The sequence below is a fragment of the Manduca sexta genome, chromosome 1, assembly GCF_014839805.1.
Source record: "Manduca sexta isolate Smith_Timp_Sample1 chromosome 1, JHU_Msex_v1.0, whole genome shotgun sequence".
NCBI classification, from domain to species: Eukaryota; Metazoa; Arthropoda; class Insecta; order Lepidoptera; family Sphingidae; genus Manduca; species Manduca sexta.
In genome coordinates this window covers 1,143,444-1,161,050 of record NC_051115.1, presented here as the reverse complement: position 1 = coordinate 1,161,050, position 17,607 = coordinate 1,143,444, and the positions used below count along the sequence as shown (strand labels likewise).

Below are 17,607 nucleotides of genomic sequence, written 5' to 3'. Positions count from 1 at the left end.
AGGTATTTACCTATTAATTTAAGGATTTATTTATATTTGTTGTACATATTTAAGGGCGGCTATATGCATATTGTTGGACCAATACTCTTATACTGGCCGTTTACTTCGCGCATTTTAGACAAGCCAATATTAACTTTGCATACTTTGAGTACAAAGTTGATTTTGGATTGACCAATATTTTTTTGGTTGGGGACCTTGCTCTTAACACTGGGGAAGACCTGCCAACAAGGTTATGAAATCCCTCGTCGTAATGACTGCAGCGGCTTGTAGAGACAATGAGGAGAGGTTGGGATGTGGGGGATGGGATAAGGAGAAAGGGTGGGATGTGTGGGATGGGATAGGGGGAAGGAGGGATTGACCAATTAAAGCAAGTATCCCAAATGTGACGCAATCTAAGGCTTAACCATGGATAAAAAAATAGAATGGATACTTTTTTATAATCGACATAATCAAAGTCTGGTAATAGCCAATCAGTATCGTTGCTTGCTATAGAGGTAATATATCTATATTTGTTGGGGGCTCTTCAGGTCAGTGTGAACTTTTACCCGCTTAGTTATGTAGGTATAGCTACGCCCCTGTAGCCAATAAAATATTTTGGTTGAGAAAATAAACGGAATCATTGATTCGTCAATGTATTGGTCCTAAACAATATGCAAGGATGTGTAAAGTGTTATTAATTTAGGATTTAATTATAAATAAATATATTATCATAAGGCTGAGTAAATAATAATTGTATTTTTAATGAAAATAAAATATTGAGTTGATGTATTGGTTTTATTTTTTGTTTATTATTTATACAACGAAAACAAATACACATGGCGTTTTATCCATGAAAATTGTTTTTTTATACAATTAAAATATCCTTTTACTTCAAAGAGGTAAGTAGAGATGCAACCAAGGCACCGAGTTTTCGTCAGTTGTGTCCCATGATGTGATAGCAAGCCTCTCGTCATTTTATCTATCTGCATTAATACCAGACTCTGTGTTAATGCTGACTAAAAAATCTATCACTGCCCTACCCGGGGATCGAACCCGAGACAGCACTACATGGCGGTTTCAATCTGGTGCTTTGCTGGTGGTGGGACATATTATATATCCGCTCAGAAGGTGTTAAATCCTGCCATAGTGGCGTGACGCGTTTCGAGATCAGCTTGTGTATATGGTTCCAACAGGCATAATTGTCGACTGTCAAAGGATAATCTCTCGTCAGTCGACATTCTATTGGACCCTATTTAACTTACCATCAGGTGCAGTAGTCATTTTGCGGTATACGTATCATAATTGTTCCGACTTGTTGGAACTGGATATACACAAGCCGATCCCGGAAGACTTACGTGGACCACTACAGTAACACCGCAACATAAAATACGTTAGTATACTTTTTTTTTTCAAATGTTTCTATAAGCTTGTATTTTACAAATTTTCAAAATTGTGATTCGAATGAATGAGTGAATTGGGGCGAGCGGGTTCCGCCATTTGATGAATTCCGCTCGCCCCGTCGTTAGTATACTTGGACCCCACTCCACTTACCATCAGGTGCAATGGAGCCACTTTACTGAGCACGTATGTTGCGTTCGGGTAAGATCGTATAACAAAAAATACCACGAATTTTTTTTCGAATCTCCCCGCAACGCATCGGAAAACCGTCCGAAATTAGCCGAACGCACCTTATAAAAAAACGGCGCAAAGCCCCGGGTGGAGATAAAAACAGTTTCCCGTTTTTAAGTTTCATCGTTAAGATTTAATAAAGGGTCCTCCAATGTATCGCCCGAGACCTCTGTAAGCGTTAGGGCTCGGACGATTGCCCGGTCTCTGTCCCTGGAGGCGGCTTTTCCTATTGTGCTGGGGCCACACACCTTCAGAGACATGCGTCGCTCGCGACACTAGCTCTCTCAAACAACCTGCGTCCGTGCTAAGGCTGGCGAGCGGCTTCTTTACTTTACACAATAACTTTTGATTTGTTATTATCAAATTTATTAAAGATGACATTGTCTCCTGAATTTCTAGCACACGGGCGGCACATGAGCTAGAGCTGCCTCTGTCTTTCCCTAAGGCCGTCTCTATTTGTTCAAGAACATCATTGAGTGGTATTGGTTGGTTAGACCATGCTTTCAATAAAACCAGCTTTATTTTTTACATTAATTTTATTCACAGCTCTAAACAAGATTCATAAATCTTATTTATATGAAACATATTTAAACATATTATCTAGGATGGTACAGGGTAATTTTAACATTGCGTTACTAAAGGAAACCACATTATCTTCTTGAAAATAACACTAAGTTACTTGAATCGTAGATGTACCATAAAAAGTGTAACTTTGAACAAAATAAATAGCAATAAAAATCAAATTTAATTTTACGCTTCCTAATGCCACTACTACTACTCTAAGAGAATTCGTCGCAGCAACATCATACTTTCAGTCAGAAATACACTCACACAAACGCCATATTCGTACCTAACTACAAAATTTTAAATAATCAAAAAAGTGACACTGGGATTGTCGATGAAAATGCATTATTCATAGATGATATTTGGCACAATGTAGCAGAGTTCTAGAGGAGTATGTGGTTTCATTAACTAACACAATGTCAAAATGGCTGTGTGCAAAATGTACAATAAGTATAGACCGGATTATGTGCATTTGCATATTTTGCCAATTTTTGTAGGTTTTATAATTTCTAAAATCATGGGTGATCCATATTTTCGATATATAAGGCCATCTTACTTGACTATTTTATATACAACTAAAAATAAGTTAAATACAAACGAATCCGCAGCATTTTGAGTACCTTGCCGGAAGAGTTTTTTTGAGGTCACCACTCCTAAAAAAAAGCAATGTTACGTGAACTGATTGCAATCAGCAACCTTTTTTTTAAATCCCGCAAATTTTATGCTGCCTTAAAAAACCTAATATAAGTTACTCTTTATTAATGGATGTTGCATATTTTCACGTTTTTCTTGCAACCTATGCATTTTTAGTGCATAATTATGCATACTTTAGGTCTTTTAACTTGCATATAATCCGATCTCTAATAAGCCATTAGTAGCCACTGAGTTATATATAGTTCACAAAATGACACTTCAAGCTGTGTGGTCAAGAAATATTATCGAATATACCTGCTCAGTTATCGGTCTTACCCCGTATCCGATGTTACCCCATATACTATATGTTCATTAAAATTTATTATTTACAATCTTATTACTAACATTGCAAAGAAATAAAACATACCATCAATCATTGACGTATATTCTATAGACACGAACGTTCATATAAACTATTTGTTCAAAATCTGGAGTTAGAACCAAAGTTCGTTGCAAACTTTTTAAAAACATGCAGTTCTAAAGCGATTTATTATTATTTCACTTTCTGTCAATATTGAAACCATACTAGTCACTTTGAATGGATTGCAGTTCAAATCAGTTGGATACAGTGAATGTTCGGAACGCCAAATTTAGTACTTAGTACATATATCGATGCAATCATTAGATTGGGCAGTAGGAAGGAAGATGTTTATGTCTGTGTAGGAAGATTATTGAAATGATTTATCGATAATCGATTACATAAGGACTTATACAATCGACTAATTGTGCATTGTACCATAAGTACTTGGTCTCTATTTACACAATAATTTAAATTGTATTAAGAGTTAATTTAAATAAAACTATTTTTTAAGTTACACCTCTTTAATAATCCTAAACTTAACCCAGTTACATTTCGAGCGATATTAATAAATCAATGTCACCTTTCACAATCTCAAGTAGTCATTAATAGTCTTACTTAATTTTCGCAAAGCTATGCTTAGTTAAAACATATTTAATCGGTCAGTTTAAGTCGAAACCCGCCATCTTGCCTCTTTAAGGCTTAAACTAGGAACTGGTGATGCTTTTGACAGCTATTTAAGCAATTCTCAACCACCTTTTAAGTTAAACAAGTTTATAAGTAAGAATGTTAATGTATCGCAATATTTAATAACACAACACTTAAGTTGTCTTAAAAGCTTGTTCTCAACTGAGTCGGCGTTGTTTAGTAACCAAACACAGCTCTCAATATCCGTCATATGCTGTAACTTAAGATATAATTTGAGATGTTGATATCTGTTTAATAGGAACCATCTTAAGATACCTGACTTTAATTTGCCTTTTTTATTGCTTTGAATGACGAGACGAGCTTGCCGTTCGCCTGATGGTAACACGACCGCCTATAAACAGTAAAAACAACACCTTGAATTACAAAGTATTGTTTGTTATTCCACTGCGCTCACTGAGACATGAGATGTTAAGTCATTATTACACTGGCTACAATGTCCTTCAAACCGGAACACAATATTGACCACACTGCCTTCCAATATGTAATGCTTCTATTCACTCCTGCATGGGCATATTGTCCACGTTCTTATGCTGGGTCTTGATGTGTGTCTGTAAGGCGGTGCACTGCACGAAACTGGCGCCGCAGTGCGTGCACTTGAACGGGCGCTCGCCCGTGTGCGTGCGCCGGTGGTTGCTCAGGATGCGGTTGGTCTGATAACAGAATACTTTCATCATCATCATCATTTCAACCGGGAATCGTCCATTGGTGGACATAGACCTTCCCTATTGAGCGCCACAGGGACCAGTTCTGGGCCGCCCTCATCCATCGAACTCTAGCGACCTTCACCAGGGCCCTTATTCTGTATGATAGTGTAAACGCGTAACGCGGCCGTGTCATGTTATATTCGAGAAATGTGCGTGGAATGGTATTCTGTAAGCCAAATTTCTATAGTCCTAAACATGATGCGTTGTGTTACGTGCTTGTTACGCACTGTTAAAATAACGTGCGGGATAGAGAATAAGGCCCCAGGTCGTCGGTTCATCTCGTGGGGGGCCTGCCTACGCTGCGTCTCCCGGTTCGTGGTCGCCACTCAAGAACTTTTCTTTTATACAGAATACTTTATATATATATAAGTGTATCTTTTGCTCGCGGCTTCGTCCGCGTGAAGGAGTTTTCTGAGATATTTTTTTTCCGACTTACTTGATATGTATCGTTATATTATGACCGAATTACACAAAATCATTATAAATTGCAGCCTATGTTATTCTGATGTATAACCAATATTACTGTCAAGTTTCATCCAAATCCGTTCAGTAGTTTTTTCGTGAAAGAGGAACATCCATACATCCATCCTCACAAACTTTTGCTATTATAATATGAGTAGTATTGAATGATCAGACAGAAGTAAACACACATAACGCATTTATCCCCTAACGGGTATGCAGAGGCGCGACCAGGCACCTATCTTTCGTCAAGTGTATTCCGTCTCATGATGTGATAGGGGGCGGGCCTATCGCCGTATCGGGCACAAATAGATTATAGGCTGATACTGAGCAGAAAAACCCAAATATCACTTTGCCCGACCCAGGATTCGAACCCAGGACCTCAGCGCTGTAGTAGTAATCGTACCGCGCACGCAATAGAACAGCGCTATCGAGCCAGTCTTTTTTTTCATAAAAATAGTAAACTTACACTGAATCCCCGACCACATATGTCACAAATCTTGTCTTTGGGCATCATCTTCTTCTCGTGAACGTATTGTCTATGTTTCCTCAACGCGTACCCGGTCGCGAAGTACTGAAACAAATAAATTTACAATATAAAATAAATTAAGAATATGTTGGGGTAAGTTCGGATAATGGGGTAAGGTCGTTAATGCAAAAATCTGGCACAAAAATCCTCAAAAATTTACGTGATACTTAAACGGCCCTACGAGCGTTTTGAAGTAAGGACTAATTATGAACATATAAAATATTTCTAATATTATAATTGTTTCTCCCATGCAAACTTTTTCTTTACCTTATGGCACAGTTCGCAGCGATGTTTGGTGTCTTTCACGTGGACCAGCCTGTAATGATTGTTCATGTATGCCGTGCGAGTGAATACTTTACCGCAGTCCGGGCACGGAACACTAGAATATAGAAAAAAAATATTTTTTATATTTATGCGATTGTTAGGTGGAAAAAGAAACTATTTTTCGGATTTTATAAATTTTTAAAAAACTAAAAAATATTTTCAATTGTAAAATGTAGGTAGATATTGTGACTGACTTTTCTGGCTAGCTGGAGTTTTCGAAACGTGAGGAGAAAAATCGTAATATAAAAACCGCGATAAAATCCGAAAATGGTTTTATTTCAATATTTTTCGAAAAATAAAAAAGTCACCCCCCCCTCTCTCTATTGGGCTTCGGCCAGGGGCTTTGTTTATCTGATAGCTAACTAGATTCAAGTCGTATCTCAATATATTATATTTAATTAGCCAATCACAACGGCCCTACACGCACTGCGAAGGCTGCCAAGCCGTTAGCACTGAGAAACAGTTATCACAGCAATGTTCCGTCCTTAGATAAATAACGTCTGTGAATAAGGGGGTTAGTAGGGAATTCAATACAAAACTCACCGTATCCTCTTCTGAGGCGTGTGCCTCGCCGACTGCAGTATATGTCTCTTGTATTTGTACACACTGGAGTATTGCTTGTCACACTCGACGCAGTACGACGCTTCGCTGTTGACAGCGCCGCGCATGAGGTGCGGATGGTATGTGCGTATGTGGTTCTCCAACACGTGGTACTGCTGGTAAGAGCGGTTGCACTCCACGCAGTACGCCGGCATGTGGTTGCGGCTGGTGGGGAAAATATTTTAAATCGTAGGAGCCATGAAAGTCGAAGGACAAATTGGGAAATTAGTTTAAGTATATTAGGGTAAGTTCGGATAATGGGGTAAGACCGTTTATTCAATAAATAATAATAATATCAGCCCTGTATTATATACTTGCCCACCGCTGAGCACGGGCCTCCTCTACTACTGTTTATTCAAAATTATTGCTTAATTTTGCTGTTAGTAGGATATATTTTATGACCACCCGAATACCGACCACATTACATGAGGTGTTAAAACTTAAAACTCGCCATAGTCCACGTAAGTATGTCGCGTTCCGGGATCAGCCTGTGTGTCAGTCCAACAAGCCGGCATAATTCTATCGACTGCCGAGAGGTAACCATCTCTCGTCAGTCGACATTCTATTGGACCACACTCCACTTACCATCAGGTGCAGTGGGGGTCACTGCGCAAGTATAAAAAAAAGCAACTCACCGGATGTGACCCTCGAGTAGCGACTTCTTGTAGAATGCCTTCCCACAGTAGTCGCAGTACATGCGCAGATGATCGTGTTTGTAGTGTACGCTGAATTCGCGCAGAGTGCTAAAAACATCACAAAGCTTTTGACATTTTATTAAGAAAAAGCATTATACCTATCTATCCAGTAAAAATGCACAGTTTTAAAATAATTTGTACTCACTTGAACTACATATTACTACCTATCTATCCAGTAATAACATGAACAAAGTTTTAAACAAAATTGTACTCACTTGAACAACATATTTTGTTACCTACCTATCTATCAAGTAAAAAAATGCACAACATTTTAAATAAATTTGTACTCACTTGAACTGCATTTGTTACCTACCCATCTATCCAGTAAAAATTCACAGTTTTAAAGTAATTTGTACTCACTTGAGCTGCATTCGGCATCTACCTATCTATCCAGTAAAAAATGCACAGTTTTAAACGATTTTGTACACACTTGAACTACATTTGGCACCAACCTATCTATCCAGCAAAAAAATGCACAAGTTTTAAACAAATTTGTACTCACTTGAACTACATTTGGTACCAACCAATCTATCCAGTAAAAAATGCAAAAAGTTTTAAACTAATTTGTACTCATTTGAACTACACCCGGTACCTACCTATCTAACCAGCAAAAAAAATGCACAAAATTTTAATTAACTTTGTATTGAACTACATTCGTCGCCTACCTAACGATCCAGTAAACATATGCACAAAGTTTTAAACTAATTTGTACTCAATTGAACTACATTTGGCATTTACTTATCCATCCAGTAAAAAATGCATAATTTTAAACAAATTTTTACTCACTTCAACTGCACATTGCACTGCTTGCAGGTGTATACTGAAGTGTGCACCCTGTTCATATGTTTCTTCAGTTCACCCAATGACCTGCATATGTTGTAACACTGGAGACAACGGAGCATGCGCGAGTGATGGGCCCAGTGTTTTACCATCCGCTCGAGTGAAGGCTGCTTTTTGTTGCATTCTAGACATCTAACTGGTTTCTCGTACTGAAAAATTATAATCAGCCCTGTATTATGTCTGTCCCACTGTTGGGCACGGGCCTCCTCTACTACTGAGAGGGATTAGGCCTTAGTCCACCACGCTGTAATGCGGATTGGTAGACTTCACCCACCCTCGAAATTCCTATAGAGAACTTCTTAGCAGGTTTCCTCACGATGTTTTCCTTCACTGCGAAAAATTCAGTTCTTTCAAATGCGCGGAAATACTGGTGGTCTCTCTTATGTGAGAGTCCGCATGGGTAGGTATCACCGCAATGTCTATTCTTATAGCAGTGTGTAGTCACTGTTGTGTTCCGTTTTGAAGAACATTGTGGCCAGTGTAACTACTGGACATAAGACTTAATATCTCATCTCTCAGGATGGCCAGCGCATTGGAATACCAAACAATACTTTGTAATTCAAGTTGGATGGTGTTTCTACTGTTTATCGGTCGTATCGCTTACCATCAGGCGAACGGGAAGCTCGTCTCTTCATTCAAAATTAAAAAGAGCACAAGTCTTAAAAATTATAACTTCAGATAAAAAAAGAGCTGATGATCCTCAAACGCCCTAATAAATCTTCCTAATACAATAAAAATTTTGTAACGCAATGACAATATTTTTCGTATGGCAAACAACGCGTTACCTCTACCATCACTTGGGGGAGTGGAACGGTTATGTTGGTTTCACCGATCTTACGTCCCAATGTCGACTCGGGATTATAGCATCCGAGCGAGCATTGGACCGAGTCCCCAACACCTGTTACCACCGGTATGCCAACCAAAACCCGCAGTGGTCTTCTTCCTATGCGGGACTGGCCCGAAGGATGTCAAAATGACCCTGTAACTCAAAATCCCATCCTCTTCCTTCCCTCAGCCCTTTTTCATGTAACCCTATTGTCGAAGGGGGGGGGGGGGCGATTCAGTGTCCCATTCGCAGGAATCTTCAAGTATTGACAATACTGCCATGCTAAGCGCAAAAGCGGTACGTCAGGCAAACCTTATTTCAAGCTAATCGAAGTTTTGTAAATATAGTTTTGTATGTAAAACTGAGATAGAGAAAATCTTTTAAGGTTTTTTTAAAGTTCTAAACAAGATACCGTTATTTAGGTAAGTTCATTGGATGGACATTGCTTTAAGTTATCTGGCGACATAAAAGTATTTTTTTTAGATACCGCTTTTGAACTTAGCATGGCAGAACTGGGAAACATAAAAAAAAGAAAATATTCCAGTATATGCAAGAACTCACCGAACAATGTTGAAACTGGTTATGCCGATTCAGATCTGTCTGTCTCTTATACCCTAGTCTACATTCTATACATTTGTAGGGCATTTTAGGAAAACTGCAGTCTCTTCTATCTCTTTTATCCACCAACTTTTCAACTTCCTTCTCATCTAGATACACTTTAACATAATGTTGGCTAAGATCGTCGAGTTTTATTTCCTTATTCTCCGTTATTATTGCATATTTCTCATATATTTTTATAGACTGCTGCCTTCCTTTTGAACGGGAAAATACTTTCTTAGTGACCTCTGGTTCTATTTTGAGATTATCTTCTATGTCAATATTATCGACTTCTGATTCTGGATCATTTTCTTCTTTAGCGATTATGTCTTCGGATTCTTCTTTCACTTCCGGTTCGGCTACGAAGAGAATAGGTTCGATAGCATCTTCATCTATCGCTAGATCGTAATTGTCCTTTTTATTTATGCCGAGAGTGGAGAGGGTGTATACGTCGTCTTGGAATTTCTGGGAATAAAAAAAAAAAGTTGAGACACTCGCGCCTTTTTTTCGCGAAGAAGTTGGCAGAGGCGCAACTGGTAGTATTCAAAATTCAAAATTGTTTATAAAAATCAATAATTTATTTCGTTCCATAATGTGATAGGGGGACGAGCCTATCAGCATATTGGAAATAAATTCCAGACTCTGGGCTGATATTGAGTACAAAAATTCAACATCACTTTGCCCAACTAAGAGATCGAACAAGAGACCTTTAAGAGAATTCGTCGCAGCGGCAACATTAAACTTTCAGTCGGAAATACATTCACATACTATGTGCTACTCACACTAAGGTACAAAATTATTAAAAAGTCAGTAACCACAATTTTTGTGAAAATATTCATTACTCATGGATGATTTTTTACACAATGTTAGCAGTGGTAAAAATGAGTACATATGTAGTTTCAAAGTTCACAAACTTTACTTTGCTATCTGATCACCATAGTCACGGATATTGCACCAACCGCAAATAATAAAGTTGTAATATGTAGTGAATTCGCTTTTTTTTTATTAAAGTACATATTTACAATTTTCACATTTTTCATCACATATGCTGTAATATTGCTTCTTGCTCAATTTAATGATTCTAGGTCAACGGGAAGTACCTTATAGGATTTGATTCCTTTGTGAAATCGCATAATATTTATTTAATTATTCATGGATTCAACAATTTAATCATTACACCAGGTCATGGCGGTCACACCACTAGGGTCCAGGCCTGTATCATAGATAAATATGCACATAAACAATCATATATTATGTTCGCATTGACTTACAAGTTTAATTTTTTTACAGCTGAGACCTTAGGCCCAAGTGTTCCATATAAATTTCCACTTGGTAGCCTTATCTGTTCCTGAGAAAAAGGATTTTAAGAAATATGGACTAAACATGATTCTCCAAGGGTTGCTTTTAAGGTATAGGTTCTTAAAAGTTGAAACACTTTGCTATAAGAAAACAATTTACCCAATGGAAATATGCATCGGCCAGCATGTCTCTTGCATTCCTTATTTGTTTCTGAAACATTTTCAACTTCCTTAACACGGCAAGACACTCCCAGCAGAGAAACACATCTGGTCTCTGTAATCAATTAAAAGTTACTAGTTACTCATCATGATCTTATTGACTGTTTTTTTTTCTATCTTAAAATATAACGCTAACAAAGCATATATGTGGAAGCAAGTTAAAGCATATCACTAAATGTGACTACAGTGCTGAGATTCTGGGTTCGAATTTCGGTTTGGTTAAAAATAATTGTAACTGGGTTTTCCATCTTAACAATAAATCTGTTGTAGCCCGAAGTTAAGAAATTATCAGTGTGATACCCCTGTGCCTTATAAAGCATTTAAAGCCAGTGGTCCTGCGCCTGATCTCTCTCCGGTCATATTGGATTGCCGTCTCACCGGACTATGAGAGTGAAGGAACAGAGATTGCTATGTATTGCAGTCACATGTTCACTATAATATCTCCTGCATGGCTGATCTCTGTTGAGATTGGCCGCTGTAGCAAACTTCGGCTAGGAGAGATTGATAATTCATCTTACTGAGATTATAAATATGAAAGTTTGTGATATAGTATATTAGCTTCGTACTATACCAGCAAAATTCATGATATAATTTCCATGGTAAATAAACATAAAAAAAATACTAATTAATCATCAAAATACTGGTTAAATACCTCAAATACGGCAGATAAACGTACAAAACACTCACATCATTAAGGTCCAGTATTTCTTCCCCCAATACGTAATAAAATATCTCATAATAATCGCCAAGAGTTGATAGTTCACGATTCACACTCAAACAGCCGTGACAAATAGCAGACTTATCAAATTCCACCTTTATTTCCTCCATTGTATTAATACGGATGGGACTAAAGCATTAATTGAGCTATTCTTATTATTATCATTGAGAAAAATGTATTTTGAATTGAACAACAAAAATCAACAAGAGCGAGGAACGAAATTTGAACTGTCAAAATATGAATTGATTAAAATAGTGATGTTTAGTCGATTATTTTATCGATTATTGAAGAGTAACATAGATTATATACGATGATCGATAAAATATTTTTGGACCGGTGCCTGAATACCTTAGATTGACTCTAACGTATCTAGGTATACTACCTCATAAATAAGACATCGAAGATTTTGAAAAAGACAGCTTCTCGTAATTTACGGTCTCCGACGATTTTCCAGCTATCTTTCCCCGAAGTAAAGCGCTAATTTTGAGCCCCTAACATTGGCGCTTTGCTCACTCTTTGCTCGCCCTGCTGTCTTTGCCTTAACGCTTGCTGAAGGTGGATATAATTAGTTATAAAACCTGTTCGAAAGCAGAAACTGTACCTACCTGAAATGCCTTTTACAGTCTCACACTTGGACGTTGTGAACCAAGTATTAATCTTTCATGCGCTCGTACGTGACTTATACACCGTGACTTTATAGTCGTTTTGGAACCGAAAAATTTGAATTCTATATCAATAGTAGAAGTGAAAAAAAATATCAGTTTAATAAAATTAAAACATTTTTTTTAACATTAAAATGAATACTCGTTTCCGAATAATAAATGAGAACTCGTGGTAACGCCACTACAAACACTACGATCGGTCCCATTCATAACTAAGCGGCAAAATATTCTTAAAAAAAATAGGTACAAAGAGACCGCCGCGCCACGTCGCGTCGTCGCCAATCACGTGCACCCCCCTGATGTACCTATACCATGGCACGGCGAGCGCATACACTCCCGCGCACCCCCGCCCGCCGCGCCGTCCTTCAGTCAGTAATACGACAACACGCGCGCGATTAGGCTGTTTTGATTTCGTAGCCATGCGAAAATGAGTCGTCAGTATTCAATATTCAAACGTGGAGTATTTGTCAATGGTTCAGCTATACGCTGTTGCAAAGTAAGTACAATTTGGAAGAGGTTAGGCGGTTGTACTCCCAGCCGGATCATTTGAATGCGCTGCGACTTCACGAGATCGAAACTCCTCAAGTTCAATTCACTCCCACTATCTTGGCTGCACCCCAGCGCCTTTTCCACGGATTATGCAAGTACAGTACCTGCCCATCTCAACAACGAGTTTTGTGACCTATGGATTGGCCGCGGCGGCCCCGTGGCTTGGCCGGCGTGAAGCCCGGAGTGAGCACCCTTTGATTTTGTCTTGTGGTGAAAAATAAAAAGACCCGTGTATTTCCGGGAACACAAAACATGTGACGAGTTACGTAGTGCGATAGTGGACGCCTTTAACCGAGTGAAAAGTGACAAACACATTGCGAAAGCTTAAATACAATAACTCAAAACGTGAACGTTTGTGTAACGAACGCGGCGGAGAGCATTTCGAGCAGTTGCTTAATGCTTCGTTACAGGGAAGTGTAAATAGGTAATTTGTAAATAAACTGTTTAGGTATGTAAGTTGATTATTTTGTAAATAGCTCCAATTTTTTAAATACGCCCGAAATACTCATAGTTCGCTCGCGCTATTTATTTTTATTACTTAGACAATAAATTAAGTAGGTATTTTATTGGAAAGAAATGCTTTCATAAAGTAGGTATTTCCGACGGTCCTAAGCCCGTGTAAAGTATGAAGGAGAAATTGGAGTATCCATTTACTTATTTAATTGTGATTTTGAATAAATTTAATAATGCTTGTTCTTCCAAAGTGAAAATGAAAAAATCAAAAACAATTGCGTTCGTGCCTCGTATCAACTGATTCAAGATGTGAAATAGGTACATAGCGTAATGAGTTGTGATGTGATATTATCCCTGATACAATCAATACCATCACCATGATAAAGCATTTAATTTAAAGGTGGTAGTGTAGGTACTAGTTTTTAAATCAAGGAACTCGGGAACCGCGCGCGCGTCTTATCGCTCTTGGTAGGTATCAGCTGACACACTTTGGTAGTGTGCGTCGTTTGTGAATAGATCGTCGCGGCGTTACTATAAAATCATTATCAAACTCGAACGAGTGAAAAATATTATTTGGATTATTTTTTTAATATAGACCGTAGAATTTATTCACTATTTTTTCTTGGTTCTACAAACTGTTCTAAGTAACCACGCTTCGGTTCCAAAACGACTATAAAGTCACGGTGTATAGCCATTTTTTCTTTTGTTTTTCATGACGAGACAAGCTTGCCGTTCGTCTGATAGTAAGGGATACGACCGCCCATAAACAGTAGAAACACCATCCAACACTTTGAATTACAAAGTATTGTTTGGTATTCCACTGCGCTCGCCATCCTGAGACATGAGATGTTGTCTTATTATGTCCAGTAGTTACACTGGCTGCAATGTTTTTCAAGGAACACAACAGTGACTACACACAGCAACACTATTTATGAAAGTGTGAGCCCATTTTTGAAAAAAATAACGTAATTATAATTAATGACCACAGATGGCTGGACCTTTAACACTCTTCTGCTTTATATAATAGTATTGATTAGTTATAGAATTCCGACATATTTAACCATGAAATGGCGAGGTTTTTAATTTTTCTGGTCAGACAATAATACTAATGGAATGGTGTGTCCAATATATTGCTAATTATCATTTAAATTTTCGTACTACTTACACACTAGATGATTGGTTCCCAAAGTGGTCTAGGTGGGGCCCAAGGGGTCCACGGGAGACTTGATGGGGGTCGAGGTTAGCGTGACCAAAAATTTTGGGACCTCAATTCGTATGTGGGGGTCCACTAAATTATTCTGGTTTGATAGTATGGAACTATAATATTGGCTTGACTTCACCTATCAATATAGGCAGATAATATTGATAGGGGTCGTAAGGCACGGTGACCCCAACATAACTGTCCAGACACCAGTGATGGCTGGGCATTAGTTGTAATGCACTTTCTCTGCGAAACCAAAAAAAAAAGAACCAGCAAAATTTTGAAAGGGATCTATGAGAAATAAATATTTGGGAACCTCTGCACTAGATGTTCAAAAACTAAAAATTCTAACAGCTTCCACTGCACCAATGGAGATACTCCACCCAAACATTCAAATTCAAATAGTATCAACAGATGGCGCCACAACGAAAGTAGATCGCGCTATCGTTTACACGACCCCGCGAGTACATATACCCAGCGCTGCCACTATCAATTCGTTTATGGGTGATTAAGGTGATCACTACTTACCATCAGGTATTTTTGCAAGTGACCTCGCATGCGCAGCATGTATGAGGAACTTTATTAAACTAAAAAAAAGTTGAATGGATAAATATATCTAGGGTCAACCTACTACGTACTAGATCTGGCATTCTGTACACTCACTAGTACTTACTCTACTGTATTGCAATCCCTACACTTGACTTTAGTATGATTTCAACATTGATAGCGTATGGATATGTTCGGACTAATCGTTGATGTCTCCTCATTCTTTCTCAGTGGCGGTCCTGAGACGAGGTCATGACCCTTTAGAGGGTCGCCTTCAGCATATGGTCACTTGATGTTTTTAATGGTTTCGAGTGCCTAAAGCACTCACCTGAAAGTCCGGTGTGTTTGTAAAAGCCAGCCTTGCCAGGCTAAAAAACGTGGCAGGGTAAAAAAAATATATTAATAAGAAACATGCTTATAAGCCTTCCTAATGTCGGCTTATACTTACGCGCCGGACTTGGGTGAGACCGTGATCGCTTTAGCGAGCACAACTCGGAAATCGGGCAACCTAAAGGCGCGCAATTTTGTTCGCACAAAACGTTATGTAACATTGCTTTTTTCTTTTAAAAGAATAACAAAGGTATTTTAACGAATTTCTGGTATTTTGCGTAAAATAATTGTGAAAATGAGAAAAAAATTGTAAATGTAGAGTTACATAACTTTGGGAGGGGGGGGGGTGCAGGAATACGTTGCGACGCGTTACAAAGGGGGGGGGGGGTGTCAAAAATGTTCAAAAATTGCGTTACGTAATACTTGAACGGCGCCTTAGCAAGCGAAGTGACAGCAGATGGGGCAAATAATTCTCGAGTGGAGACCACGTACCGGCAAGCTCAGCGTTGGATGTCCACCTGCAAAGTGGACGGACGACTTGATGAAGATCGCAGTAACATATTTGATGCAGGCCGCTTTCGACAGGTCTGGAAATCTTTGGGCGAGGCTTTGCCTATTTTCAGCAGTGGACTTTATGTGGCAGATGATGATGATTGCCCTCATGCAAGATATTATGATTTTAAAACACAGTCGAGGATAGTAGACCAGTACAGATCTGGTGAAATGTAGACTTCACATGCTATCAAAATTCATATACAGAACTTCTCAGGTATGCAGGTTACCGCACGATGTTTTCCTTCATTAAAGCAAGCAATAATTTACACATAACTATAGAAAAGTCATTAATGCGTTTCGGTTTTAAATCTGCGAACATTCCTCTCAGCAGTCCATTACACTTGCAACTCCGCAATCGCTCAAGTTCGTCATTGCAGTTCAACTACAAAAACCGCCGATAGATGTCGCCATAATAAAAATACATCGCGGTATGGTTTACACGTCTCCGCGGGTACATATACCATTCAATTTATTGCAAAAGTTCGATATATATGTACTACGTACAGTATGCGATAGAATATACGTCAATAGATCTTGAGCGATCAAGATAACGCTTCATTTTTGTAAGTGTCTCGCGCGTTCTCCGCGTATGAGGTGCTTTGTAAATTGTAGAGTATAAAATTGAATATAAACAAAAACCAAAAAAAATATTGTCCTAACGTATTCTGCCGTGCTTCAAAAGCGGTATCTCAAAAACAATCAAACTTTTGATTTTTATGGCGTCGGATAGCTTGAAGAAATACCCATCCAAAAAACTTACCTAAATAACGATATCTTGTTTAGAACTTGTAAAAAAACCTTACAAGAGATTCTCTATCTTAGTTTTACTTAACCATAAAACTATATTTACAAAACTTCGATTATCTCGAAATAAGGTTTCCCTGACATATCGCTTTTGCGCTTAGCACGGCAGTATACTGGTTACCTATGATGCCTAATAAATATACTAATAATGTAGTTCCCTTACAATGGATTAAAGGGCATAGTGGCTTTTCAGGTAACGACGCAGCAGATGATCTGGCCAAAAGAGGGTCGAGTCAGGTAGTAGTTGGACCCATTCCAGCAGTACCACTACCTTTCAACCAGATAACATCATGGCTGCGACAAAGAACACAAGAACAACATGCAGATCAATAGACAGGTAATAATGCATGCAGACAGTCGCGGGAAGTAGAGCCACACCCGGATCAACGTCTGACGAAGCGCCTTCTGTCTCTCCACAGAGCCTCTCTACGCAAAATGGTGGGTACAATCACCGGACACTGCCCTTTAATAATAATGATAATAATAACAGACCTGTATTATATACTGTCCCACTGTTGGGCACGGGCCTCCTCTACTACTGAGAGGGGATTAGGTCTTAGTCCACCACGCTAGCCTAGTGCGGATTGGTAGACTTCACACACCCTCGAAAATTCCTATAGAGAATTTCTCAGGTATGCAAGTTTCCTCACGATGTTTTCCTTCACAGTTAAAGCAAGCGATAATTCACAAAGGAAACACACATAATTTTTTAGAAAGTTAGAGGTGTGTGCCCTTGGGATTTGAACCTGTGGACATTCGTCTCGACTGCCCTTTAAACAAACACATATGTTTTAGGTATCACCGACAGCCCCCTTTGCAGGAGATGT

The 17,607-nt window shown here is 38.6% G+C and overlaps 1 protein-coding gene across 1 annotated transcript; it reads right to left on the bottom strand.

The window, feature by feature from the left end:
- Positions 1–3,668: 3,668 nt before the first annotated feature.
- Positions 3,669–11,901, bottom strand: LOC115449785 (oocyte zinc finger protein XlCOF6-like). The gene is made up of 9 exons (XM_037440290.1): positions 11,650–11,901; positions 10,904–11,017; positions 9,410–9,910; positions 7,969–8,171; positions 7,123–7,230; positions 6,431–6,652; positions 5,831–5,942; positions 5,504–5,608; positions 3,669–4,521 (listed from the first exon to the last, which is right to left on the bottom strand). The coding sequence occupies exons 1-9, from the start codon at positions 11,788–11,790 to the stop codon at positions 4,366–4,368; spliced, it is 1,662 nt and encodes a 553-aa protein (XP_037296187.1). The 5' UTR covers positions 11,791–11,901; the 3' UTR covers positions 3,669–4,365.
- Positions 11,902–17,607: the final 5,706 nt, after the last annotated feature.

What these genes read in the sequence shown, in the direction of transcription:
- LOC115449785 (XM_037440290.1), bottom strand. Translation starts at nt 11,790, where the DNA reads ATGGAGGAAATAAAGGTGGAATTTGATAAGTCTGCTATTTGTCACGGC. An exon ending in CCGATGCATATTTCCATTGG is followed by an intron (nt 9,911 to 10,903) that starts GTAAATTGTTTT and finishes TTTTATTCCCAG; the next exon opens with AAATTCCAAGACGACGTATA. An exon ending in ACCAGTTTCAACATTGTTCG is followed by an intron (nt 8,172 to 9,409) that starts GTGAGTTCTTGC and finishes ATAATTTTTCAG; the next exon opens with TACGAGAAACCAGTTAGATG.